The following is a 27,874-nucleotide window of genomic DNA, read 5'->3' on the forward strand; positions in this document are numbered from 1 at the left end:
GACTGATGTGAAAAAAATGAAGTGCAGCGTCTGCATGGCCGTAACTCAAACCGGCCGAGACACTACAGACAAGCAATTTGAGTTCATCCCCTAATCAAAACTTTGTTCACGTTGACACAGCAACTCATTCATTCCGCATCCGTAGGCGCATACATCAAAACAACTGATATGAGAGCTGAACCACTGAAGTGATGTTTCCATGCGGCTGGTTACTGAGTAGCCCCCCACCGCCCCCTCTCCCCATCCACACGTCTCTATTATCCTGCTGGTCACGCTTTCCTGGCACTGCTCCCGCTCATATGGGAGATATCTGTAAAATAATCCCACCTGTCTGTTCCCATCTGTGTCGCCCTCTATCCTCTCTACTCCTACTTTGTGCCCTGTCCAAAATTGAATTCAATTTAATGTTTATAAAATCATTTTTAATAAAAGAATAAATAATTCTAAATAAATTATAACAATAAAAAAATATATTAATTAATTGAAAAATATATTACATTAAAATGTAATCTTTCTTAGGATATAAAATAAAAATGTATAGTACATAAAAAATTGAATTCAATTCGTTTTTTTAATGACAAAAAATAATAAAACATTATCTAAAGGCACTCATCCACTACACGAATACTTGTACAATTACAGTAAATCTCGAATCTCATACCTCCCCTTCAGATTAAATGGAAATGCCCTTAATCTGTTGCAGCCTCCCTCGTAACAAAAAAAATAAAATAATAATAATAAATATATTTGTGTTTTTAATGGGAAATAAGGACAACATTCTATAATATTGTTTTCTATAAAAACATAGAATACAGAACAATCTACAATACAGCATGTAAACAATTAAACAGTTTGTGCCTCATGAGTTCAATTCAATGTGCTGCTTCTATTACAGTTCCTGCCACTGAGAGGCAGTATAATACAATCATGCAGATACAAATGACGAAGAATAGTTGTACTTCTTCTACTATTAAGTAAGTGGCTCAACAAAATGTTATAATATTTGTCATTATTTGAGGATAAAGAATACTGTATAGCCTATACCTGTTAGCATTAGCATATTTTCTGTCTACACATGTTGCGCAGCCATTTGTGTTCAAATATCCGTTACTTACGGAGTTCTAAAATTGTGACTGATGCTAACCTGTAGCATTTCAACGATGTTAGCATTAAGCTAGCGGGGTCATTCTTAAAGCAAAGTTTTTGGTTGTTGTTTTAAATGCACAATGTGTCATTCTCTTTAATGTTTAGTTTGGCCTTTCCGCATTCCTCTCCGGTTGACCTTGGAGTCCTACCAAGCTCCTCCTCTACCCCCCCCCCCCCCCCACACACACACACTAAAACCAAATACCCTGCCCCTCATCCTCCCCCCACTTGCTTCTTCCCTCCCCGCATCTTTACATACTCTGCTTTTTAATTCGACGCCACCTCCCCCCTCTCTTTAAAAGGACACAAGGGGGAGGCTTGCATGGCGACACCCGAGAGGAGGTCACGACGGACGGAGCTACGTGAAATGGGGTGTTTGGGGGGTGGGGTGGGGTGGGGGGGTGAACCACGGCGGCGGTGATGTTGGGAGGAGGAGGGGAGAGGAAGGAGGGGGCAGCTGAGCACATGAGAGGATAACTGCCTGTTTGCTCACTCTTGTCGTCTTGCTCCCCCTCCTGTCCGTTCACTTCCACTCGCAGCACTCCAACCACCAGGCAGTCAGCTTCCCAGGGATGCCCACCAAGGTCCCCACGTGAAGAGGAGACCGAGGCGGGGAGGAGGAGGGGGGGGCGGGGGACATCGTGCGAGAGAGAGACGAGAGACATCCGGAGAAGGACGGAAGAAGGCGGCGGCGGGAATAACGAGCAACGCCGGAGGGATGCGAGGACCGGAGGAGGAGAGAGATGTGGTACGTGTGACTCAGTTCGGCATCGCCGTGGCGATAAGCTCGGCTACACTAAATAGCCTCTTGTTTGGGCAATTAGCATCTTTTGCTCCCCTGTTGTGCGTGTGTGCTTTTTCCATCATGTTTTCAATCAAAGGCATCACTGGCATGCGTCTGGATTTTTATTTATTTTTTGTTCCCACAAGAGGGGTCATGTGCTCGTAGACTGGTTGCTTTGCTGCCTTGTGTTTGTTGGCGCGTGTGCGCAGAGATAACCGGGGACGGACTGACTTTATTGCAGATGTGGGTCTTATTTTCTGAGACTGTGCAGCTTTACGGGATGCTCCGACGAGCGAGACGCTTCCATTGGTGCAGATTTCTGCACTGTGCTTCCCTTGCATATATGTCACTGCGTCTGTGCGCGTGTGTGTGCACGTGTGTATGTTTAGAAAGGGGGGTAGCCACAAAGTTTCACAAGGGGGAGAAAACACTGACTGAGGGAATCCCATTAGTATATTATTATATTATATATGGTGTGGGCGTGTGTGCATGTGTGTGTATACGCTATGCTAGGAAGGAGGAGTGCCTTTTGAAATGTTTAATTTACAATTGATTGTAAACGTACATTTGGCTTGTTGTAGTCGGGTCGTTTAGTATTTATTTTCTACCATATAATAAATATAATACAGCATAATATAATATAATATTTTAAACTATATAAATATATTTGTGGGTGCTTAATATGTAATTACAATCAGTTTTTGTGTCCACTTACAAACTTTTTTTTTCAATGTGACATAGATTCTAAGTTGGTATTTTATTAATATGATCTTAATTTTGCTTACTAAAAAAAAAAAATCTAATACATTTTATAATTAAATTTAATGAATTTGTGGTTGCTTTATATCTAATTTCACACCAAAAATCTCACTAGTAACTCTTACTTTCTTCCTCTTTTATGTTTCTATCTTTTAAAAAATTTATTTTTTAATCTTTTTAATTTATTTTAATCTATAACATTTTTTGGTCCCCTAGTTTTCATTTTACACGATATTGTATCTCTGTGTGATCTTACCATCTCTCAGATGACTGCCAAGTTTTTTTTTGATTTGGCAATTTTTTAAATTAATTTGAAATGTTCATGTTCATTCACACTGTTTTTTAATTTATTTTATGTAGTTATGTAATTTTCCTCATCTTTTCTTTTTTTCAGATCGATACCAATTCCACTGCTACTTTGATACATAAAATAAAATATATAAAGAATAACAAATTTTAAAGAAAGACTAATATATTCCAATATTCCATTTTCCCTTAAAATCACATGAAATTAATGGCAATATCCTATTCTTCTTATTTGTAATTTCTAGTTCCTGGTTGTGAAGAGGGCAGCCAATACTGGTATCGGCTTCTGTCGCAAGTACCGATACCTTGAAATAAGGCCTGGTATCCGCCGAATACCTGATACTCACATCCCTAATTTTTTCATGACATTTATCGACTTTTAAAATGTAACTTCATTTTATTTTAGACATGCAGATCGTCACCTTAACATTACAACAATACGGTACTTAGGAGGCTGTTTCCACAGGGGTTCAAAGGTCACAAACTGCTCCGTCTACTAAATAGAAGCTAAAAAAAAACACAAACAGCATCTGTTTTATACTGGGGCAAACTCCTAGAAAAATACCAAAAAGAACAATTAATCTGCCGCCTAGTAAACATCAAACGATTAAGCTGACTTTGGATTTCCTCGGCACAAACATTGACTCGTGCTGTCAAAGTTTGCTCGTCACAATCCATTAGCCCACTTAGGATGGGATTTTCATATCAAACACGCCATTGTTGGTCCACGGCGGACAGATGGGACAAATCTATGCTGGCACTCACATTCCCGGAAAAGTTGGAAGCAATCTGGACTTCCTTAGGGAAAAGCAGAGTGATTAGAACTGTCGCTCAAGCAACCCTCTGTTATTTCACATCCAGAGACAAATAAACACAAATCTTAAAATGTAAAGATGTGAAGTTGTGTGCCAGCGAGGCAAGAAAAACAACCAGCATGTGTGGAAACGCTACAAAGGCGTAGGAACCTCTTCAGCCAAATTGCTGTCGTACCTTCCAGATATCCATTATTTGCAGGATTCCAAATTAAAACTATTTGAACTCCTTGGCTGCAAAACAACGCGCGTGTGAAACATCTAATGATTTTTATCCGCCGTTATGTTCAAAGCCAAAGTTGAGCTCGCAAACATTTGCCCATGCAGACGCGCGGAAGACACGCGGCGTCATTAGCATTCACCCGGAGTGCTCCAATTATCACTCTCCTTACGCTTCTGTTTTTCTCTCCGTGAGAAGCCCGAGGGAAACATTTGGCTTTTTCAGTAGCTAAATGCTCCGCTATGTTCCCATCTAGTTTCGATAACTTTCCCTTGGCTTGCAACTGTTGAGAGAAAGAACACTCAACATGCAACTATTGTCATAAGCCACACCTCCTTATCAATTAACCAATCAGGTGTTGAGTAGAGCGGGGTACAAGCTCTTTCTAATAGAAAAGTAGTGCTTTCTTTCGTGCCATCTTGTGGCAAACTGGTAACAAGTAACTTTGCATTGTGAACGACACAGGTCACGTTTTCTGGGATTGACCTGGTGACGTTCGCAATGTGAGCCCGAAGGAAGTGTGATGTCAATTTTAGTCAACATCAGAGGGCGGTATAAGGCCACAACGGCACCTGCTGAGATAGAGGAATATTAATAATACTTCATTCATCATTGTTTTAAATAGAAAGGTGTCTATGAACATATTGCACATAAAATGTTTGCCAGCGACCAGAAAAAGGTTTAGTGGCTCTTTCGACCCAACAACTATATTTAGAAACAAATCTCTGAATTCACTTTACAGGGTATTTAAACGAATAATATATGTAGTTATACAGATTTTGAGGGAGGCATCAATTACCCATGGTGGTCAAAACATGAACGCCAGAGGAAGCAGCACCCTAGTCATTGAATTGAAGCAAAAAATGTGGCAAAAATGGTTGAATTCTTTACGTTGTACTTAATTAATCACTCCCAGTCATTTTCATTGAAGCAATCCCCTTCGCTCCCGGCTGTTTTACTATTACTTATTACCATTTTGGCAGATTTTTCAAGATCCACAGAACATTCTGTACTATTTCTATAAAAAACATGGAACCTAAAAGAAAGATTAGAGTCTCTTCTTTCATCGGGAAAAAAGTATATTTGTATCTGTTTACGTTTGGCATCAATTAGCATTAGAATAGAGCTAAGTTTCATCATTATTGACAAACCTGTCAAAAACACTGGCAAAAAGAGCTTGTTGCAACATGGCCCTGGCTGGTCTCTTATACTCTGCCGCCACCTGCTGGCCGTTTTTTTGTAATAACGACCATTGCTTTAAGCGACCTCTTCATGTCAGAAGCTGTATCAAAGCCTTCTGTATGCTCTAGCATAAAAAAATATATATAAATCTGTTTTGGGGAGTAAAGGAAAAAGTATTATTTATAAGTTTTTGGGTTTGAATGAGCTAATTTATAGTAATTACATTAGTTCTCTCTTTTTTAGGCCAAGTGACATTTCTGGAGAGAGGTTGAAAGAGATTAATGGCAATAACATCCACGTCAATGTGTAAAGATGATTTGAGATACAAGAATTTTTAGTTGCAAGCGTGAACACGTAAAAAATGAAACCCGTCTCTAACATTCGAAATGCCTACTCGTCCTCCTTGCAGTTTTTGCCTTTCAACATCCTTGCCAGTTGTAACGTGTCAAATAAAACAAGCCCACCTCCCCCGTGAGGCTTCACAATGCTGAGCTGACAAAATAACAATCTGCAAGCACATCTCGAACGACGCAAAGGCTCCGTTTGCATCGTGGTTGTAAATTCCTGCGACGGCAGCGCGTTTGCCGGCCATCGCCGGTATGATCGCTGATCATATAGCTTTTCTTAGTTCCTCTCCAGTTCCTCTTTAAACGCCCTGACACGCTGATGCTCCTGATTTACCACTCCGCTGAACCCGAGCCGTGACATTTCCTCTTTGTGGAACCCCCGCCCTCCCGTGCTTGCCTTGTCTTTTACCGCCTCCTCCATCACACTTGGTCGGACTTCTCTCGGTTGGTCTCGCAACGTCACTAAATATAACCGAGCGTGTCTACCTCCTCTCTTTCCTCTTCCGCTAGCTGCCGCCTCCTCCAAATCTCAACGCTGTCTGACAAATCAGAGCATGGCCAGATGATACGACAAGACAATTTTTGGTTGTTTTAACACAACAAAGGAACACACAGCACCTTTTAACCCGCTACAAATGTGTGACAAGTGGTTTTCAAATTGGTGGTCCACAAAATGATTTGTAATAATTTCTTATGTCTTATTTGGGTCAACAGAATATTTTATGATACATTTATCATGTCATATCATTTTTCATAGGTGCATACCTACTTACGGGGGACCAGCGTGCCAATAAAACATATTAAACTATGTGTCTCCCCACATAGTGATTTCCTAGTAAAGCTGTAGAAATGAGATGTGGAGAAATGGAATGCTGCATATTGACGATTTAGTGTTTCCTACCTTTTTAAAGGAAAAGATGAAGAATTCTATCATCATCAATATTGTTCACTAGGGCCTGACCAATATGGATTTTTTGTTTAGGCCAATGCAGATTCTGATATTTGGGAGTACAAAATTCAGATCAATGATTAATTGATCAATTAATTTAAAAATGTACATTTAACAGTTGATTGCTTTATAGTATTTTATAACGCATTAGTATTTTTCTCCCCTCAAATTTACAACCGAGAGATAAATTAGAAAATTGTGAGTATTTTTTGCAACATAAACATAAAAGTTATTATTTTTGAAAAAAATTATTATTATTTTTTTTTATTAGCCGATTTTTACAAATTACTGTATAAAAGAGCTAATATCGGCCGAGGAATAAGAGTTTTAGATTCTTTAAGGCTACTTGGATCAAATTGAAGACCTTTAAGCTTTCACTCACTGAATATGACCAGAGCGAGTGGGACTTTGGGATTACGTGTCATGTATAAGGATAATTACGGCCTTTATTTTGAAGAATGAACTGTAAGACATTTGAATGATCTGCAAAAATAGTGGAAATTTGTCCAATGCCAAATTGTTCGACCGCCCTCACTCTAAATGCGCAACATGAGTCTTTGAGGGAGATGAGACATGACCTCATAGCATCGGTAGTAGGAACGGTGACAGAAAAGCCTCCTGTGAGTGGTAAGCAGCAGGCGAGCAGGCTGTGGTGAGGCTTAAATAATAACCTCGGAGAGTTATGAGCCGTACTGTGGCATTATGCGCTTGCACACCTTCTTCCTCCCGCCCAGTGATTTATCTCCAGTCTGCCAATAAACCTCAACATGAAAATGTCACATGTAGGGAAGGGCTGGCCTCGGCCGCGGGAGCCAGCCCGGGCGCCATTAACGGGGTCCACATTCATTAAATTGTCAGCGTAAATTTTTTGGTCTGGAGGGCGCTTTGCAGACTGCGAGGGAGGAAATGCGCAGAGGTGGGAGCGGGAGGTTGTAATGGTGGTGGCGGTGGGGTGGGGCGGTGAGGGGGGGTTCATGTGAAATTGCGTTGTAGCGTCGGCGGGAGCAAGAGTGATACAAGTGGCATGGCTGATAAGAAGATGGAAGAAAGATAGAAAGGAGAGGATGAGGATGACACCGTGGGGAATGAGGAAGGGGAATGAATGGCCATGTGACTGGCGGGATGGAGGCTCAGAGGCAAATCTGTCAGGGTGAAGGTTGAAACAGGGTTTTTTTTTTCCTTACAAGAAAGCGAGAAGACGAGAGATATGCGATATTAATGAAAAATCAGAAGGACGGCAACATGGTTGAAGCCACGAAAGATTAAAGTAAAAAATCCAAGGTCAGTAGGCTTGTCTATTAAAGCAGCAGCCACGAATAATTGGGTTGGCCAAACTCCCCCTACAGGGAGGTAGTATTTTATTTTTTATTTTTTTATCCGGAGTCCTTGGTTATTGACAGAGTCCGTTCCTTCAGCAGTAACAAACCCGTTGTAGACAAGTCGGAACCTATGCTCATACAGTAGTAAAGTCATAATTACAGTAAATTCCAGCTATTAGTGCAAGTTTGGGACTAGGCCCTTCCGTCACTCGCTAGTAGTTTGTAGTATAAATAACTATATAACAAACTATGTTCTCAGAAGACTTAAAGATCATTTCAAACATCTTCTTATATATTATCATTAAAATAAATGAATTACTAATTTGAAAAAATGCGCTGAAAGTGAACATGTACAGTAAATATCTGCGACCATGCCAGCCTGCGAATAGTGAAAATCAGCGTATAATTATTAGCCAATTGGGGGGTGGGGGGTGGGGGTGGTTAACCTGAAAAAAATATTAGAAAATCAGTAATATACCACCAATGTGTTTTCCACAATTGGCAAATATAAAAAATAGTGAAAAAATGTGTACATACCCACACAACAGTCTTAGGGGAGAGGGGAGCATGGTGCAACGTCATTGTAGGGTATGGGGGTGGGGGGGCACGCGACCCCAGAAAAAAGTGTACTTGCACATCTACTACAGTAGGTGGCGGTGGCACACTCATTGTTTCAGAGAGCACAAAGAGTATTAGCACCTCTACAGAGGTGTACTTATAACAATTTTTATCAACAAATCAATGCTGGGGTGTGAAATATTTTCTTCTTCCCTTTTGGGGTGCAACAAAAATAATTGAGAAAAACTACCATACAATGAAGACGACCCGTAACTTCCACTAATAAACCAAGCTAGACTTAGCTCTTCTCCAACAAAGATCTTAGTCTCTCAGTTGAGCTGCAACACTTAACAATAATTCCTTGACATGAGTTACTACTTTCCTAATAAGCAGGGCTTTGGTGCCATCTCGTAGCATCTTAAGGTGTTACAGAAAGAGAGCAAAAATATGCAGACAGTTTTTAAGCGCAACTCCCAAATTGGACGTATTCTTCTTGGACGGCTCCTCTTCTATCTATCTGTCCTGTTCATCCATCATATCATGTGATCGAGACAAGCGCTCTGACTTGTGTACAGAGGCACAAAATGGCTGCACATAATTTTAAAAATAAAACTGGTAGCACTGACCTGTTCTGACCTGTCTTATTCTATTTGCTACTCCTTGCGTTCCTTCCTCCGGCAGTCATTGCAGCCTCTCACTATGTCAGGTTCCTGTTTTTCTCTGATTTTAGCTGACAAGACTCTTGATTGTCAGTCGACAGATGGTCAAGTGTGTGTCATGTGTGTCGCGGGTGTTCGCCATGCCCTTGTTATGCGGTACAAGTCGCAGAAGCCGGGCCAATTAAAGTATCATGTCCTCGGATTGGAGCTTTGCACAAGCACTGCTCACAGCTCTAAAACCTAACGTCGCAATGACGCTGGCGCAACACGAGAATCATTTCCTGCTGCTCCGCCAATATTACGGCCCATTAAAGTGGGTGATGCGGGGTCGCCATGGCAATGACAGAGGCGGTGTTCTCGTATCATACCATCGACATGATGGCAACTCTGCTATTCCGAGACCAAATGACCGCGATTGCTATGAAATTGCTGTTGTTGCTCCAAAGCAGGTTAACCTTGCTAAGTATGAGCTCCTCGTATACTTTCGCCCTTGTACCCAGGGATGATTTAGTAGTCTAGGTGAATCATCATAAGCGGCTCATCGGCGATAAGAACATAAAATAAACAGGAATCCCCATCATTCATCCCTAAATCCATTAGTGTATATGAGTGTGCGTGCGCTTGATGTTTGGCCTCGAGGCTGCGTCTTTAATCATTGTTAATCCCAATAAGTGTGCTTTTTCGTGGATGTGACAAAGATGCTCCCCTTGCGAGGTGCAGAGAGAAAGAGAGAAGCGTAAATAAACGTGTCAGGCCCTCGGGTGTCGCTTCCTCTCTTGCTCTCAAAATGACCTGGAAGCTGCGAAGGCGTCACTAATTACCCCACCCGCAGACAAACGAGAGGAGGGGAGCAGAGAATTAGCCTGTCAGTTACGAAAGGTTATCGGCCGGCAGAGGTGACAACTGTACTCACAAGCTGTACTTAAGTAAAAGTGTTGATACTTGTGTAAAAAATAGAGTCTGGCAAAAGCAGAAGCACTGAATCAACTTCTTTACTTTTGAACTGAGTGCATTTTGAAGCACGCAAACTACAATAACTAAAGAATGTGAAATTAGCCAATGATGACAAGTGAAAAAATATACACCTTACGTGTAATGATAAAAAAAAAAAAAAAAAAAAAAAAAAAAATCAGATATAGAATTTTTGAAGCAGTTCCTGGCAGTTTAGGCGAACAAAGGACTTCACCACAAGTCATTCTTGGAGCTGACATCCAGCAATTGTCTTAAATAAGGCAATTATTGGGGATATCTTGCTTTTATATATCTCGTTAATGCTCCTTGGTTCACTTTTTTTTTTAAAAATTTGCTATAAGAGCTTAATCAATCAATCAATCAAAGATCTCTACCACGGCTGACTACTTCGCTCTACTTATGTCTTTATTTTCTATCTGTGGCGGCAGGTAGGAAGCACAGATATCGACATTCAAATGTAGAGAATACAAGGTGTGTCTGAAAAATAAATACTCAAGTACGCATAACTAAAGCCCGTATCCCACTGAGGGGCGAACATTTGCGATGCTAACGAATGTTGATCTCACATCAGGGTTCGTTCCCTGTTGCAGTGTTTCGTCAATTCCCATCGATGACGAGGTCCACCTTTCGCCGGGTGTTTCCGCATATTTGGCGATTGCTTTATGACTCACCACCCCTTATTCACCCCGATCGACGGACGTAAACGTGATTCAGTTGTGCTCAGTTTGTGTATATGAGACTTCGTGTCAATTGTGCACTCGGCGAAAGATGGGCATCGTCATAGACAGGAAATGATAATTAACGGAAGTGCCCAGCTCAGGTTAGCATTGCAAATGTTAGCCCCTCAGTGGGATACGTCTTTAACTGTATCTACCTAAGTTAGGAAAATATTTGTAATTCCCGCCAAATGTCAGTGAGACGGACGTAAAATGGAAGTGTTGCATAGACAAAGGCCACGGTGTCGAATTGGGAGTGACGAGAGCACGGCCGAGCGTGGCGGACAGACTGTCACATGGCAAGCAGATGATTCAGAGAGGGTGTCAGCACAGCGCACCATCAAGGAGCCCAGAAGCGCCGCCGCTGACTCCCAAACATGGCGGAAAGGAGAAATTGCGAACGACGCACGCATGTGAGGGATATGACAAGATATCACAACATGCTGCATTGAGTCACGTCAGCGCTGCCACAGTGACATTAGTACACATACATAAACAGTGCCGCCTGCAGTCGGTGTGAATGGGCCTTAATTACAATCTCCTTTTCCCCCCCATTGTGGTAGTCGAGCCTTTCCTTTTGCCACCTCCACCCTGTCATTACATCGGCTGATTGATCTCTTCTTCCTCCATTCTGAATTGACCCGACTTCTCATGCATTTTTAAAATAGCTGCCAACCTTATCTACCTTCATTATGCTGAGGAAGAAGCGTGCTGTGTTTCAATGGAAATGCAATAATATGGGAACAATTACAGTCTCTCACACCTCCCTCTTTGTCTCTTTTTTTAATAGGAGTTTCTACTGTATTGAGCCACGAGGAAATGACTCAGTGAAAGAAGGGCCAAGAGAAGAAAAAAGCTTTGAAGAGGGGCAATAAAACCAAGGAAGTGAGAGCCACAAAAGCTGAATGACGCAGGGCGTGATGGAGAGCCAAGCGGGTCCGGTCTATAACTTGGCTGTCCTTCCTCCTGTTGGCCCGGAGGACAACACAGTTGGAGAGGTCGAATGGCAAATGTGATGGACACAAAACTGAAGGACAGGTTGCATCCTCCCTGTTTAGTCGCTCTGGGATCTTACTCGCAGAAGAATGGGAGACAACAGCAACAGAAGACATGCCGCAGTGTGAAGAATATTTATATTGCATATATTTATTTTTCTACAGGTAAAAGATAAAAGACTTTATTCTCTCCCTTTTGACCTTTCATTATCTCAACCTGTGAATATGACTTATCCTTGGGTTAAAGACAAGGGATAACTTCTGCACGAGCCCAAAAAAATGACATTTGTTATTCCATAAGACAGTTAACTGAAACTGCAGACACTTAATGAATGCCGATAAGGCAAATGGAAAATCAATGCCCTTGGTGATGCACTGATACGCCCGGGCCTTTTGCGTCACATCAGACTGCCCGCAGAGTTGTTGGATGTTGGGGGGAAGCGTGAGCAAAGAGCAATGGTGAGCAAAGAGCCCAACCACTTGCTGACGGGCCAAACCAACGGCAAGAGTGCCCTGGCAGAGAAGTCCGGAACAATGACTGTGCGTTCGGTCCTGCTCAATCGTGACTCCCCAGATATTGAGAGTCGCCTTAGGCGGCGCCGCAACCGCACCCACCAGGTCCGCTTTAAAGACCTGGAGGACGGCAGCAGCAGCAGCGGCAATAGTGGCACGGGCGAGAACAACAGCCACCAGAGGCCGACAGCAGACTGCGATAGTCCTCATCCTCTGCGCAAACACAGCAGCAAGTCCCCCAAAGGAGCATGGGGGGACAGGGACGGACCACGAACAGAGAGCCTACCTGGTCAGACCTCTGTGGTAGGGGCAGTGCGTGGGGACATGGCTAGTACAATAGAGGTCGTGGCTGCTTTCTTGGCCAGGGCCCCTCCCCATCCACTGACCCCAGGGCCCACGCGTCGATGCTGGGCACCTCCACAGACTAACTCCCTGACCTTGCCAATGACGCGCAAGCCAAGCACCAGCACAGCCATCCAGACCTCGCCATGCCTGAAAAAGTCTCTCTCCGCCACGCACACTCGTAGCCACAGCCTGGGAGATTCCTTGGGCATAGATGGTGACGATGAACACGACTCCCAGGATGAGTACCTTTCACACAACCACGTGGCGCTGCTGGGGTCCAAGGATCTGAATGGTCCTCAAGGGCCAGCGGATCAAACTGTGATTGAACGGAGGTCGAAATCATCCAAGGTGGACATGAAATCAACCGTCTCTGTCACAAAAAACTCCAGGCACAGTTGTCCTCCATCAGTTCTTCACAACACAGAGCCATTCCACAGTTCCATCGCATCCTGCCGAGATGGCCCCAAGCGGCAGGGCAGTGTCACTCCCTCACTGGTCAGGAGGAGAAAGCGTCTGAATAGGACCACGAGCGATCCTGGAAAAGAAGTGCACTATTGCACCACTCCTACTCAGACTGAAAGCCCCTGTTCAACCCTGCCACATTCAAACACCAGAGTTTGTGCTTCGCGAGTTCAAACCGAGTGCTCGTCTGCCCGTTTAAAATATTGCACTACACAAAGTCAAACTGAGGGTAAACAACAGTCGGCAGTCCAGATTCAAAACAGCGTCTCCAATTCGACCCTCCCTTTAAATGCTACACAGCGCACTACTCAGATACAAACAGACTCTCCCTTGCCTTCGTCTCCAGACCATCAACCATACCAGACGCAAACGTCCGGCCCTTGTGCTTCTCCACCTCCGCTAGAATCACCAAACTTAGATCAAATTCAAGTTGAGAGTCCTGTACCGCCAAATGGGATACAGGACACTCCCCCCACACAAATAACTACTGTGCCTTACTGTACATCTCCGCCTCCTACAAGCGTACCAACACAGAGCCCTGAAGAATGCACTGAGCCATCGAGCAACTCATCAATTGAGCCAGCTAGTGTCCCCCAACCTCCTTTGGCGGCCATGCCCATTTCTTGCTCTGCACCCACTGTGATCTCACATCCCATCTCATACTATACCCACGTGACACCACCGGCATTTGCAAGTGCACCGCTCGTCTGCTCCGCTCCATTGCCAGCAGCACCAGCATGCCCTCCTGGAAACTGTACCTCCCCTGCCCCAAACAAGGCATCACAAATTACCCTCACCTGTCTTACCCCTTCTCCTGCAAATAACCCAGGTGTAGCTCCATGTGGCCCTATACAGCAAACCACTATTCAACCACAGCCACCAAATGCCTATCCGGCTCCAAATCAAACACCATGTACTATTGTGACACAAGCTGCTTTGTCTTGCACCTCCATCTCCTATTACACTACAAACCGTGCAGCAGGCCCTCTCCACAATCCTGCTACCCCTTCGTGTACAACACTCATAAAAACCATAGCTCACTGCAACATTCCATGTCAAGCTTTGCAAAACGCCTCATCGGTCAGCATCGGCATAGCGCCCTTCTCGTCTCCAGTCCCCAAATTAACAACGTGCACATCTCCGCAACCACTGGTCAATCTTCCAAATGCACACAGTTGCGCGACGCCGACAAAAGCCGTTCCTCTGTACTCGTTTCGAGCAGCACCGCCATACACCCCTCCCTCTCAGACCCCCTTAAATGCTCAGGATAAGAGGGGCATTCGACTCCCACCCCCTGCACCGCCGCCACCGCCATACACGCCACGTAAAAAAGGAAATGACCCGCCGGCGGCTGCAGTCCGAACACCCGTGCTCGGGGCAGAGAACAAGTCCAATAAGAAGGAGAAAGATGAGGAGAAAGAGAAGAAAGAAGCTGTAAAATGCACAGACCCGCCGAAGCTCTGTGAGAGTGCCAGCTCTCCTAAGCACAGGGCTAAAACTCCGCCAGTTTGTGTGGTGAAGGGAGAAAAGCCGCCCTCTCCCGCCAAGACCTGTTTTAAGCCCAGCTGTCTCAGCTCAGCCCAGGCTCAGCTTGGGATACTACACAAAATGCTCTGCGCAGGAGCCAACGCTCCCAACAGCCAACACGCTCTCCCTCCAAATCAGCAGGGATGCTCCGGGGCCAAGGGTTGTGCCGTTTCCGGGGGGAAGCCCCTGACGCCGACCCAAGCTGACACGCTGAGACAGGTACAGGAGATTCTGGGAGGGTTAGTGTCCGGGGCCAAGTGTAAGTTGGACCCGGCCCGAGTGACAGAGAAGCTCCTGGGTCCCAATGGGCCCTTGCGTGATATTCGCAGCCTGCAGAACCATCTCCACAGTTTGGAGGGGGTCCTGGAGACCAGCCAGAATACCATCAAGATCCTGCTGGATGTCATTCAAGATTTGGAGAAGAAGGAGGCTGAGCGAGACGGGTGAGGCAAATTTTTACTTAAGTGCTTCACATTAACACATGGACAGCATGGTGAGCGAGTGGTTATCACGTCTGCCTCACAGTTCTGAGGTTTGAGGTTCAGATGTTGGTTCCAGCCTCCAAACGTGGAGTTTGTTTTTCCCGTATTTTCCGTGTTGGTACTCAACCTTTCCTCGCAGCTCCCAACACACCCCAAGCACCTTTGCCCAAAGTCAGCTCACTCATGACACCTAATGAGGATGTGCGAGAGAAAATAGATGGTTCACATGAACACATTAGGCGTCTGGATGAAAGCTTTACTTGGGAAAGAATGATGCCATCATCGGGAAAGACGTACTTTAAAAGTAAACACCATGAATGCAGCAAAATTACTATCATTTATTTAAACATAGCGTGAGATTTCAGTCAGATTGGATGATGAAACAATCGTGACATCTACTCAACTTTCCTAACCTCCGTTTCAGGCTAGAATAAAGCTATTATTTTCATAGTTTCACAGAAGCTTTGATAGCTGATCCAGGATTTTTGTCTACAATCCTTCACAGAGCTAGAGCGTAACATCAACAAGAATGTCAAAGAAGCTTACTTAACAGGGAGTTAATTCGAGGGTTAGTCCAGGTTTTAGCGTTTAAGCTTGAGGTCAAACGAGGAGCTTAGCCATATTTCAAGGTGTTAATAAATGACCGGACGCCTCGGGCTAATGGAGCTGTAAACTCGAACTAGCGGGGGCCTCTCCGCTTGGGGCCGGGTGTTGCGCGAGGGAGCCATCTGGTCGTCTGCAGCCCGACGTGAAGAAAACTCGCTAGGAATACATAAGTTATGAAGGGCTGCGAGTGTGCAAAGTCAACGCCAGTGTGACGCCAGAGTACCTGCTGTTTCATTCCGTGGCAACTAATTTCTCACGGTCAGGGAGACAAACACACTAATGTAATCATCAACTTTTGATTCTTCAGTGAATTTAACGTGCCTGGATTTGAAAACAATGTGTTGCTAGTAAGACACAGCCTGAATGAAGGCTGCAACTAACGATTATTTAATAATCGATGAATTAATCTAGGGATGAACGAGTACCAATACCACAATCAGGATTTAGAAATGAAAAAAATAGAAAATTTCAATTAATTTCATACAATTTTAAGGAAAATGCTATATTGGGATAGGTCATTTAAAAAAAAAAAGTTTTTTTTGGGGGGGGGGGGCATTTTATGTATCACAAGTACTAGTGGTATCGGTGCTTGGTATTGGTGACTAGTCAACAAGAGTTGAGTATTCGCACTGGTTGGAAAAAAAGTGGTATTGAACATCTCTAGATTAATCTGTCGATTAGGGGATCAGGACTATTTTAAAGTAAACAAGGTTTCTAAACGATTAATCGATTATCAAAATAATTAGCAATTCATTTGACAATCAATTAATTGACAATTAATCATTGCACCTCTACATTGAATTGTTTTAGTAGTGAGGACAAAGACCATTCTAGTTAGTACAGGGACCTTAAGCCGGATATCAAGGATATCCAATAAACGCTCAAACGGCTTTCCATAGACATCTGTTGTGCCTAAGCTATGCTGCCATCCCGCTCAACTATTTATATCCCAGCCAACTTCTACCGAGCACAATGTAAGCATGGCGAGCCCCCGAAGGCAAACACGGCGGTGGAGCAGATTGAGCATCAAGAGGAGGAACATGAAATATCGCCAGGCAGGAGGCACGGAGGGTTGGGGCAGAGGGAGCATCTGTAGTTATTTTGACGAGCTCTCATGTCAGTCATGCCACAGAAGAAATCGTGACGCATCAGACGTCGGCCTTCTGAGGGTCGGCTGGCCACGCAAAAATCTGCGTCTCCAACTGGCGTCGGCGGTTTGGGACGTGGCTAAACTCTCATCATCGTTTAATTAATCTACTCTAAGCTTCTTAGTCATCGCCGACGCCTTATCGCCGCAACACGATGAGAGATACGGATGGCGTCTGAGGCGTGTAATCCCGAGCGCGCATCGTTGCGGCTTCTCGTCGTCTTTTTATGCTCCGGCATTGGAACGTGGGGATGAGGCTGTGTCTAATGCATGCAGACTTGACTTTTACCTCATAAGCATTATTTTATGCCCGGAGTGATGTAGTGACTCATGGATTACGTAACAGCCAGTTGGAGGAGGTTGGGCTGAGTAGCGTTCATTAAAAAATGATCAGGGGATTGATTTTTTTTTTTTTTGTGTTAGCTCAGTCGGGATAAGAGTACGCATGCACGCTCATTCACACACTCTCATGTACTCTCACAGGCCCTCTCACTCACACAATACACACACACACACTCATCCTTTTACCCCTGATATGTCATCTGAATGCTTTTCCACAGAAGACATTCATACCGAACCGGTCAGGACATTGAGAACTGTGGGACCTGCAGGGACTGCGCATGTATCATCTACAGGTATGTGTGGATGCACTTGTGTTTTATGTGTGTAAAGTTGGATATATGCTGCGAGTTTTAAATGACACAATTCAGATTTTTTTGCTCACATTCGGGATTTGCATCAAGGCAGAAAAACAGCACATGTGATTGGAGAGCTTCAGATCAGATTCAGGCCTTCTGTAATGTAGATAAAAATCCAAAACGTATCGGATATTGATTTATTGGGGGAGCTGGAACGGATTAATTGCATTATAATTCATTTCAATAGGGAAAATGTATTTGATATACAGTATGAGTTGTAAAAGCAATTTGTGTGGGTTTTTTATGCCATATGGTGTCACTTAAAGTGGACATAGAAACAGTCACCCATACCACCACCACCACAAAAAAAAAAAAAAGAACATACACATTCCACTGGAATTGGACACTTGGACCTGCAAGTGTAAACTCAACCTAAGCGTGGTTATTTGCTGCGTCCCTCAAGTTACATGTTAAGGCAACGAGAGCACATTGCGTGTCTCGGCGCGCGGTTATTGTGCATCGCGCTGTCATCGCGCATCACATCACGTTTGGGGAATTCAGTCTTATGGCTTCATCGCCGCGACGGGCGCAGAGTCGCATCTCCCCGTCACAGCCCGCTTGAGTATCTATGGTGGAACCTGAGACACACCGAGATGTGTGTGTGGAATTTTAATCTAATCAAGGAAAAATGTAGCTAAGTTGCAAAAACGCCTTATGAACACTTAGGCAGAATTGTGGACAAGCCACAAAGGTTCTGGGAGGAAATTCTTTGGTCAGATGAGATAAAACTGAAGCATTTTAATTAAAATGGAGGAAGCTTGGTTATATTCTGAGGCCACATGTGGAACAGGATGTCTTGAATCTTTGCAGTGAAATCTCCAAACTGTCAAATAATTAACAAAAAATTGTCTGCCATGTGTCAGAAAGCTTGGTCATTTTTAGCAAGTAGATTTCTCTCTGGAGTCCAAACACCTTATTTGTCAGCTTTTTTTGTTGTTAAAAATTGGATGTTCTCCGCTTTGATGCGGTTCCAGCATTTAATTTCGGTGTCAAACGTGCTAGTTCTGTCAGTTTTACGTTAGCTTAGCAATTAGCTTGGCTTCTCCGTCTTTTCTTATCATTCCTTGGTGAGAACGATACTTATCCAGCCAGATGTCTCTGAAAAATTGAGTCCGTCCGTCCGTCCGTCTTCTTCCGCTTATCCGGGGTCGGGTCGCGGGGGCAGCAGCTTTAGCAGGGAAGCCCAGACTTCCCTCTCCCCAGCCACTTCAGCCAGCTCATCCGACGGGACCCCAAGGCGTTCCCAGGACAGCCGAGAGACATAGACAAAAATTGAGTCAAACCGCCTAATTTCAGTGGTAAACGCGCTAGCCGTGTCAGTCTTAGGTTATCTTAACAATTAGCTTGGCTAATTATCCCAGATACTTTTGAGATGTGTAGCTTATTCGCCGCCATGGAAGTGATGATTACTGACTCAGGAGCGATTCCGCAATGTGTTTGGCCACACTAGTAGCTTGTTGCTAGCTAGCTGGTTGTGGCGCAAGGAGCACCGGGTTTTCCTCGACGGTTGACCGCCATGTCTCGTGCGATGCTGAGCTGCCCTATATGACTGACTAGGCGTTTTGTTTGAGCACTGAGGCTGTTACTAACCTTACTTCTTGCCCCTTGCTTAATATGTTCTGCGTGGGAACCCTAATAATCGTCCTGTTAGATTACATAATCACCCTTATTTAGTTCTTGTAATTTGTATTCCTGGTTTTGGATAAAAATAAAGGAAAAATGGAGGCAGGCACACGTGGAGGGTCGAGTCTAAGTTTGACACCGGTGCATTAGGACCACCAACTCAAAAACAAAATAGGGTCATTAGTGTGGAACACAGCAGTGCAGGGAAGAGAGAGCCGACTCACACACAACTAGCACAGGCAAATTTGATTATGACTCAGGTGATTGAGGCTTTCACCTCGACACCTCAGAGGGAATACATGCCAGACAAACAATGTCATAACTCTTAGAACGCACTTTGGCAACAAAAATATAATGAACAGCTCCGGGTTCGTCATCCATCCTCTTAACAGAGTCCGGGGGAAAGTGGCAGGTACACGAGTCGGACTGATTGCGTCGCGCAATTAGATTTAGCGGCGAGCTCGTCGCCTCATTATCCGGCATGCTAATATAAATGGCTCCTACGGCTATGCCATGTCTTTGACATTAGCCTGACTGGCAAACAAATTGTTCGCCTGAGTCGACTTGCTATATGATCGATGGATGTCCTGTTCACATTTTTTGAAGACCGAGTTCAAGTTAATTTTGCGTTTCTGCTGATACACAGTTAAATGAAATAAAAGAAGAAGAAAAACAAAGAACAAATCGTCTCAATTATCTCAGTATTTATTTATTTATTTTTAATAAAGTTGTCCCAAAGCAGTACCATTTTTGTTTGGCTGTAAATCAGCAGTGGTTCAAACCAAATAAAGAAATAAAATATTTTATTCTTGACTTTACACATTAAGAATTTTTTCAAATCCGTTCCTTTTCGGCCGATGCTGATCATTTGAAAATCAAGTGATCGGGATTTCCAATCACGTCGGTTGGATTGGGACAACCATAATATGATCACACTATTGTCCCGGATCTACTCAGTGAGATTTATTTTATTTTTGTGCTACGGAGAAGTTTCATGCAAAGAAATATTTTGACTGACAAAAAAACAAACAAAAAAGAAAATGATTAGTGGGACAGTTCATCATGATTAGTTCCATTGACACGACGTGGCCACAGGGTGGCAGTATAACACATTCCCGCATAAAAATGTAATTTCGTTCACATATTTGTTCCTTACAAAATGTCTGTAGCGTTTCCCATTAAATGTTAGTAACAAGCTAGCGGACATTAAAGAAGAACTAAAAGATTTTGATAATGCATATGGTAAAATTCTCTTTGTTTGATGTTAAGTTTGACAGTAAATTTTCAACTGGGAGTGGCAGATTTGGAAGATTTGTTCACTGCTGAGTTTAGTTCACTGTCACTATACAGTGCTGATATCTCAAATTGGATGTAGTAAAAAAGAGAAGCAGTAGTAATAGAGGTGTAGAGAGCTCTCAGCTTGAAACTAAGTTGACATTCATCCCAGTAGATGGAACCAATACAGAGCAGGAACATCACTTTTGAGGAAGTAATAATATACGCATGTGGACTGAAACAGTTTGGAGCATTTCTTGCGCTCCCTTAATAAGACATTAGTCATCATCATCACACCGTGCTTTCACGGATCAGATGAGACGATTCCACTGGGTCGTCTGTCAAGCCTCCTTCTGATGCACCATGGGGCGGATTGTCTGCTTGGCCAAGGTAACAGGGGAAGAAAAAAGCGTCGGGTAAAAAAACAACCACAACAACAACAGGATGGAGAAGCCGTAATATCAAACAGGACAGATTCCATCAAAAAAAAAGAAGAAAAAAAAGAAAGAAAAGAAAAAGTGAGTGGAGATGAAACGCTCCCACAGGGGGGGGGGGGAGAGTTTGGAGGAATGCGAGTGATTGCAGACCAGAATGTTGCCTTCACCCCAGTTTGACCCAGTTGGCACATCAAATGCAACACAACTTCTTCAAAGCTCCTGAAAAACATCAATCCATCCATCTTTACGGCTTATCCTTCTTGAGTTTTGGAAACAAATTTCAGCTATGATTTTGCATCTTGGACAGTCCATGTCTCCCTTATTTATACAAAAGCAGTTTTTAATTAAAAAAAATTAAAAAAGTAGGGCTGTTCGATACCACTTTTTTTTTCAGACCAATACCAGTGCATGTACTCAACTCTTGAGTAGTCACAGATACCACTTGTACTTTTGATTTAATAAAATTCCCCAATAAAAACAATGACAGATAATTTTGAAGAAACACCTATATATCCCAATATGGGAGTTTTCCTTAAAAATGCAGGAAATTAATATAAATTTTCTAATCTTCTCCTTTCATGAAGGTCAAAATACGATAATTATCACGATATTGTAGAGAGGTTGGCAATATAAAAAAGAAAACAATATTGTAAAAAAAAAAAAAAAGAGCTCATACTACCCCCCCCCCCCCCCCCCACAATTTTGCATATAATGGATGCATATAGACAACCTACTATTTCAATTGACTTGCTTCACAAGCATATTACATTCCCCTTCATCTGACCATTAGCATCGATTTTAAACATAATAGGGCCAAAACATGCCTTGTGAAAATTAAACTTCAATAAAAAATTAGCCACCAGAGGGTGCTAGAACTGCACAAATGGAAATCAAGCTGACTTTTTTTTCTACAGATGTGCTGCTTTTAAAATCGTGACATGACGACGATATGGAGGCAGTTTTAATATGGCGATATCGCCGTTATTGTTACATCCCTATTGATAACTTGACTTTACTTACTTTAATCACTCATTTTTCTTGCACATATCAAATCAATATTCTTCATTGAAATAATTGAAAAAACATTAATCTAATATGGTCCCTAAAAAAATGCCACAATTCTTTTGTAAATGAAAATAAACTCAACAATTGACAAATAGTCAATGCACAATGTCTGGTCAGATATTAATTCTCTCTTCTTTTTTTTAATAGAAATTATTGACCAATCTAAATGGTTGCAAATGGCTTACTCTCTTATAATGTGTTTTGGGGGTTTCCTGAAAAGTGATGGTTTTGGAGATTCAAAGATTCTTACAGACACCATTAACAAAACACAATACACCCCCCTGTGTACAATATAATCCAGAGTTCCAATACAAGATAATAAAGTTCAGTTTTGTCCGAGAGATATTAACTGAACAGTGTTTATTAGTGGTGTTATAGTTTGTAGTGTACTACGAGCTACTAGGAGCTCTTTAGCTGAATAATGTCAGCAGGAAATGAGGAACACTACATCTCTCGATGATGCAGTGTGTTTAAGGGTTTGCCTTTGTTCTCTGGCCTTCTTTCTAGGGCAGAACTTATGTAAAAATGCTAATGCCACTTTGCATGCAAATACAGTTGGCAACAGAACATTACATTTTGAACAGTTTGTACCGAGAAGGAATCACTCTCTAATTGAACACTTCATTTGTTTAGCCTTTAAAAAAAAAAGAAAAAGCGTCTTATTACGGCGAGAATAATGCATGACGCGTCCAACACTATTTATTGGGCACTGGTGGTGCATTGATCGCGTATTAATATGTAAAATCCGATTGTGTGACCATGCAGGAGAGTTAATTAGCGAAGCCGCCCCCACCCCCGCGGTGTCATCATTCTTGTTGCTAATGGCCAACGTGAGAGTAAAGTAGAGCCTAACAAGGAGCTGTTGTGCTTAATCCCTGCGGAGTGCAGCCTAATCAGATCTGCACTCTGCTGCTTTATCTCTGCTCCTCCTCACTCGCTTGCTCCATCACGCATTTGGCTGGAGGAGATCCACGAGCGAGCTGCTTGCACGTAGATTAATGACTCTCAGGACCTGACGTTTGCGGCCAAAGTAAAAGTCCACCCGGTGCTTTTCCTTTTTCTCTTTTTTAAAGGCAATCCGTCATCGCCTGGGCTGAGGGGGAGATAATTGAGAAAAGGCTTCAGAGGGGGCGATTCCAGAAATGTTGTTTTTGAAATCGCAACTCAGGCCGCACAAATAAACCGCCCACGACGTTAAGTCAAAGCTAACAATGTGACTGCGCACACTGTACAGAGAGTATTATAGGGCGGTAGGCTAATATTACGGTGTCCTGACGGTGATGATAATGCACATTTCAATTTGACACATAGCAAAATCTTTTGCACACGCAGTGAAGGGAAATGGGTATTTGGGATACCTAGTTGAAGCGCACCGACCGGCAAGTGACGTCCGATGAAACTGCCTCATCATAAGGAACATAATAACTGCATAAAACTAGGCCAACTGTGAGTGGCTATTACGGCTAAAACATCATCATCTATTATCATCATAAAGGACATAGCATCTACATACGAACTGATCACATGATCATCACATGGAACATAGTAACTGCATAAAACTAGGCCAACTATGAGTGGCTAATATGGCTAAAACATCACCATAATCACATTATAATTATAAGGGACGTAACCGCATAACAACTGACCACATTATCACACGATCATCACAGCACACATAGTAACTGCATAAAACGTGGCCAACTACGAGTGGCTAATATGGCTAAAACATCATCATAATCACATTACCATTATAAGGGTCCTAAGGGACAACTGCAATACATCCATAACCTAATGACCCCGTGACCCAACCCAAAACACAGTCACCTACAGTATGACCCAGTGAACCAAAAACACTATCATAAAGTTTTGTCTTAGATCGAAAGGAGTGGAGATACTCAAGTCTAGTTTCTCTCAGTTAAAGTTTTCACTGCGAAAGTATTCTTCTTCTCTTTGCAACTGAAGCTCCAAGTTGGCAGGTCGTCTCAGGCTCTCACGTGCACCCTGAAAGGACTTTAGGAGAGTGTCTCATTTGTCAAATACAGCTCTGATAAGCATATGCGTGCCAAGCTCAGCAGTGGTACGCCAGAGGACTCCTTCACCGGGCCTCCAACACACGTAGGACCAGCGCTTATCGACTCACGCAAAATCTACGGGGAGTGATGTCGATGAACATTTTGTGACAGCGCCTACAGTAGCGACTCATCCCCAGCCACTCTTACCACACACCCGTCATGAATCAACTTTTCCTGACGCACATCCTCACTGACACGACATTTCTTCTTCGCACGCTGCCCTTCGATTGCCGTAGACCAGAAAGGGAGTTGAGGAAGTGCGGGAAGGAAACTGGGTTAACTCTCAATAGCTGCACTTTTTCCTCTCGACACGCATTCCTCCATTCAATCCGCCGGATCTGTACTCCTCACACAGTCAAATATTCATCACCATTAAAACTTAACCACAACGGCTTTTAGGCTTTTATAATTAAGCGGGCGGGGATGGTACCTGGCTACAAGATGGATGGCTGGATGAAGGAATTTATGGACAAATTGGTTCATCGATAAATACTGTAAAATAAACATATTCCATCCATTCTGCCCCTTTCCCAACCTCGAAACTTCGTACGTTGGACCGTCGTTCACCGAATGGACGGACGAACTCACGATGACGGATCGATCCGCAGACAAGCGCGTGAGCATATTGATGGACGGTAGCCGCTGGATGGATGAACGGATGATGTGTAAATGGATGGCTGAATAGGTCGATAGTCGGTTTGATTGCTTCTATCTGCTTCCCCCCTCAGCTTGGTCCTTCTTCCATCACACCATTCATTCACTTTCCAAAGTGGCCCAGGGAGGCATTTAAGGCATCAAATGCTATTCACGTTGTTCCAACATTGGCCCGAAGCTGCTGACAGCTCCTCATTGTCTGTGATTCATCCAGGGGAACGCGGCATTTCACATACAGAAAGAGTGGACCTTTCCCCCAATAGATAGCTTGGTCTTGCATCATTCACACACACACACACACACACACACACACACACACACACACGCACACACACACACACACACACACACACACACACACACGCAGGTTTGCCTCTGTGTATTATGAGGACATTTTTTCCAAACCTGTTTAATTGTGTATTACGGGGACACCCCTTTCCGCTAATGCCAGAGAGATGGGACTTGCACCCCAAATTTTTTTTTGGGGTCGTCCAGGGAAATTTCACTTCAAAACTTGAAAAAACTCAACGCACAAAAAAAAGAAAAACCTGAAAAAACAGTAATTATGAGGACATAGATAATGAGCTAAATAAGCCACGCCCATGGCAAAAATGGTAATTATGAGGACCAACTCACATTACAAGGACAAAGTTTACACAACACACAGCAACCATGTCACTGAAGTGACTTGAAAGTTCTGGCATTCTGGCGTTACACAAACTGAAATGACATTGATGTGTAATGACTTACCTGATATAAGGTCGCATTGTTGTGCATAACAATACTGTGAAATGCAAAGTCATACCTGATCCTTGAGCACCATGTTACAACTTTAGGACAGACTGAAACTGGTATGTTAATAAAACAATGCTTCTTATGTGAACAGGTTATCTAGGTCAAGCACATCTTTGTAATGGATAAGTTAGACATGAAACCAGATGCAAAAGAGTCAGTGAACATTGAACATTTTATTCTTTAAAACATGACTACCTCTCATCTTAAAGATGAGCAGTTTTCAGCTCATTACTGGAATACCTTCGGATTTCAGAATTTCTGAAACAGGTTCAATGTAGGAAGTGTCCGAAGTACTGTGAGAATCTGGAACATATTCCTCTGCTGATGAATCCTCACTTGAACTGGATACATCAGCAACCTAATTTTTTAAACAAAAACAATTATTACATACATACAGACATACATATACATATAGTCGCTGTCCTGTGAAAAACACTTCCACCATATTTTCCAGACTATAAAGCGCACCGTGATACAAGCCGTGCCGCCAAGAAGGATCGCTACCGGAGAGCAGCCCGCGACCTAAAAATGGAAACGTGTTTTTCACAGGACAGCAATGATATCCATATATACAGTAGACGCACACATACATGTGCATATATACAGCGGCTCTAAAATTGACACCTGCCGGATGCGGGTTAAAGTTCCTTTTGGCGGGTGGTCATAAATATTTACTAGCTTTACTTTGCTGTTACTTAGTGATGTTACACTCGAAGTAGAAGCTTGAGACAAGTGTCGAGCGCTCGCGGCAGAAGTAGCTCCCGCCATTGATGGGCTAATGTGCTAAAGTTCATTTACCAAAGATAGGTGGTCTTCATCATCAAGCAGTTTTGCATTTTTTTTTTTTTGCAATCAACGGGATATGTGCCAAATGCTGGAGCAAACTAGAAAAGCATTTAGAACCTAAAGTTTGTGCATATAATGTACTAAAGATTATTATAAATCTAGTCACCACATTTATTCGAAAGATGAGATGAAGCATTTAACAAGAGGGATAGTTAATATGCTTAATCTATGGCATTGCCCCTAAAACGGGTCTTGTGTGATACAGTCCTTCAGTTACAGTAGACGTTTTCTATTTTACTGAGTCAGACAGTCGTTAAGATTGAGACAATTGCTCAACATTTAGCTGCTTGCAACTAAAGACAGCGGTATAAACATGGGTCATAATTTATCCTCTTGACTAAATTATATTCATTCAATGAAAATGCCTGCACTATTAATCCTGGTTGCGTGAAACAAAGATCCATTGCAGATACAAATAACACACAAGATAAAATACCCATCATGCCAGTCCATTCTAGTGCAGCGAAAGGTCCAAAACATAAAGCACATTTATCCAAGCTTGATACAAGTGAATAAACTACCTGATGTTTACACTTCTGTTTAAAAAAAAATAAAAAAATTATAGCGAGTTCACCTCTAAAATCCACCATAAATAAATTAATGGGAAAAAAAGATCACTACAGTGCATAATCTAAATCACCAAACTGCCAACAAATCTTCAATTTGAGATATTTTTAATGTTGACTTGTAGAAATTTTAGTCCCATACAAGCGTATTGTTGGATACAGTATTTTTAACGTCTTGGCAATACACATTGCATAAACAATTGTTGTGATTATATTTGTTAGTTATATAGTTTAGCCCTAGCATCTACTCTACACTCTTCACTCCTAACGTCTTTCTTCTGAAAACTGATTTCAACATCAATATTCAAAAAGAAATCTCGTCACCTGGTCAACTTTGTCTGTGACAGCTACGTCTTCAGCTATGTCTTCAGGTTGTGCGTCAGTTCAAACCTGGTACACATGAAGAAAAAAATACATATAAAATTCAATTCTTAGTAATACACAAGACTGTACCTGTGCATGTACACAGTTACAGTACATACAGAACAATGAATAGGTTAAAGTATTGTGAATGCAAACTCATTTTATTTGCCATTACAAAAATAAATAAATAAATCCTTCTGCACTACAGGTTTGTGTAAATTGGTGACGTCTATTTTTCACAATGAAACAAAAACAAGAAAATACACAGTCCTCAGAGAATCCATACCTGACCAGAGTATGAATTGTGAGGACTGTATGTGTAACTCCAAGCCCTGAAAACTTATTTTACACTCACAGTGTATAAATACACTGTCCTCAGAGTGTCAGTTATTCACAACTACGACATTGTGAGGACTATGTATCTGCGAGGGCTGCTCAGTATTGACAAAACATGCGACATGGGTGTTTTATACAGTGATGGAGATTATTTAAGCATTTAACACATACCTAAAAAAAAAGATCTATCCATATACATATATATACACATACATATAGATATATATACTGTATACATAGCGAGACAGACAGACAGACATAGCGAGATGGACAGAGCGAGACAGATAGATATAGAAAATAAAGATAGAGATAAAGATAAAGAGATCTTTATAATCCAA

The 27,874-nt window shown here is 42.7% G+C and overlaps 2 protein-coding genes across 4 annotated transcripts in view; one reads left to right on the top strand and one right to left on the bottom strand.

The window, feature by feature from the left end:
• Window positions 1-1,566: 1,566 nt before the first annotated feature.
• The window catches only part of LOC144063885 (uncharacterized), a 51,490-nt gene continuing 25,182 nt past the window's right edge, over window positions 1,567-27,874 (top strand). Inside the window, exons 1-3 of one of the 2 annotated variants that reach the window (XM_077585842.1) lie at window positions 1,567-1,894; window positions 11,520-15,014; window positions 17,367-17,441. In XM_077585842.1, the coding sequence (XP_077441968.1) occupies window positions 12,181-15,014; window positions 17,367-17,441 (2,909 nt within the window). In that variant the 5' untranslated portion in view covers window positions 1,567-1,894; window positions 11,520-12,180. The remainder of the gene's footprint in view (window positions 1,895-11,519; window positions 15,015-17,366; window positions 17,442-27,874) is intronic. The other variant, XM_077585844.1, reaches the window with a different exon arrangement.
• Window positions 24,937-27,874, bottom strand: part of LOC144063891 (uncharacterized) — a 15,854-nt gene continuing 12,916 nt past the window's right edge. Inside the window, exons 7-8 of one of the 2 annotated variants that reach the window (XR_013296652.1) lie at window positions 27,162-27,227; window positions 24,943-25,783 (exon numbers count right to left, since the gene is read on the bottom strand). Coding sequence is in view for 1 of the 2 variants with exons in the window: in XM_077585854.1 (XP_077441980.1) it covers window positions 27,222-27,227 (6 nt within the window). In the remaining variant the exon portion in view is untranslated. Of the gene's footprint in view, window positions 27,228-27,874 lie in introns of both variants that reach the window. The other variant, XM_077585854.1, reaches the window with a different exon arrangement.

The sequence above is a fragment of the Vanacampus margaritifer genome, chromosome 14, assembly GCF_051991255.1.
Source record: "Vanacampus margaritifer isolate UIUO_Vmar chromosome 14, RoL_Vmar_1.0, whole genome shotgun sequence".
NCBI lineage: Eukaryota > Metazoa > Chordata > Actinopteri > Syngnathiformes > Syngnathidae > Vanacampus > Vanacampus margaritifer.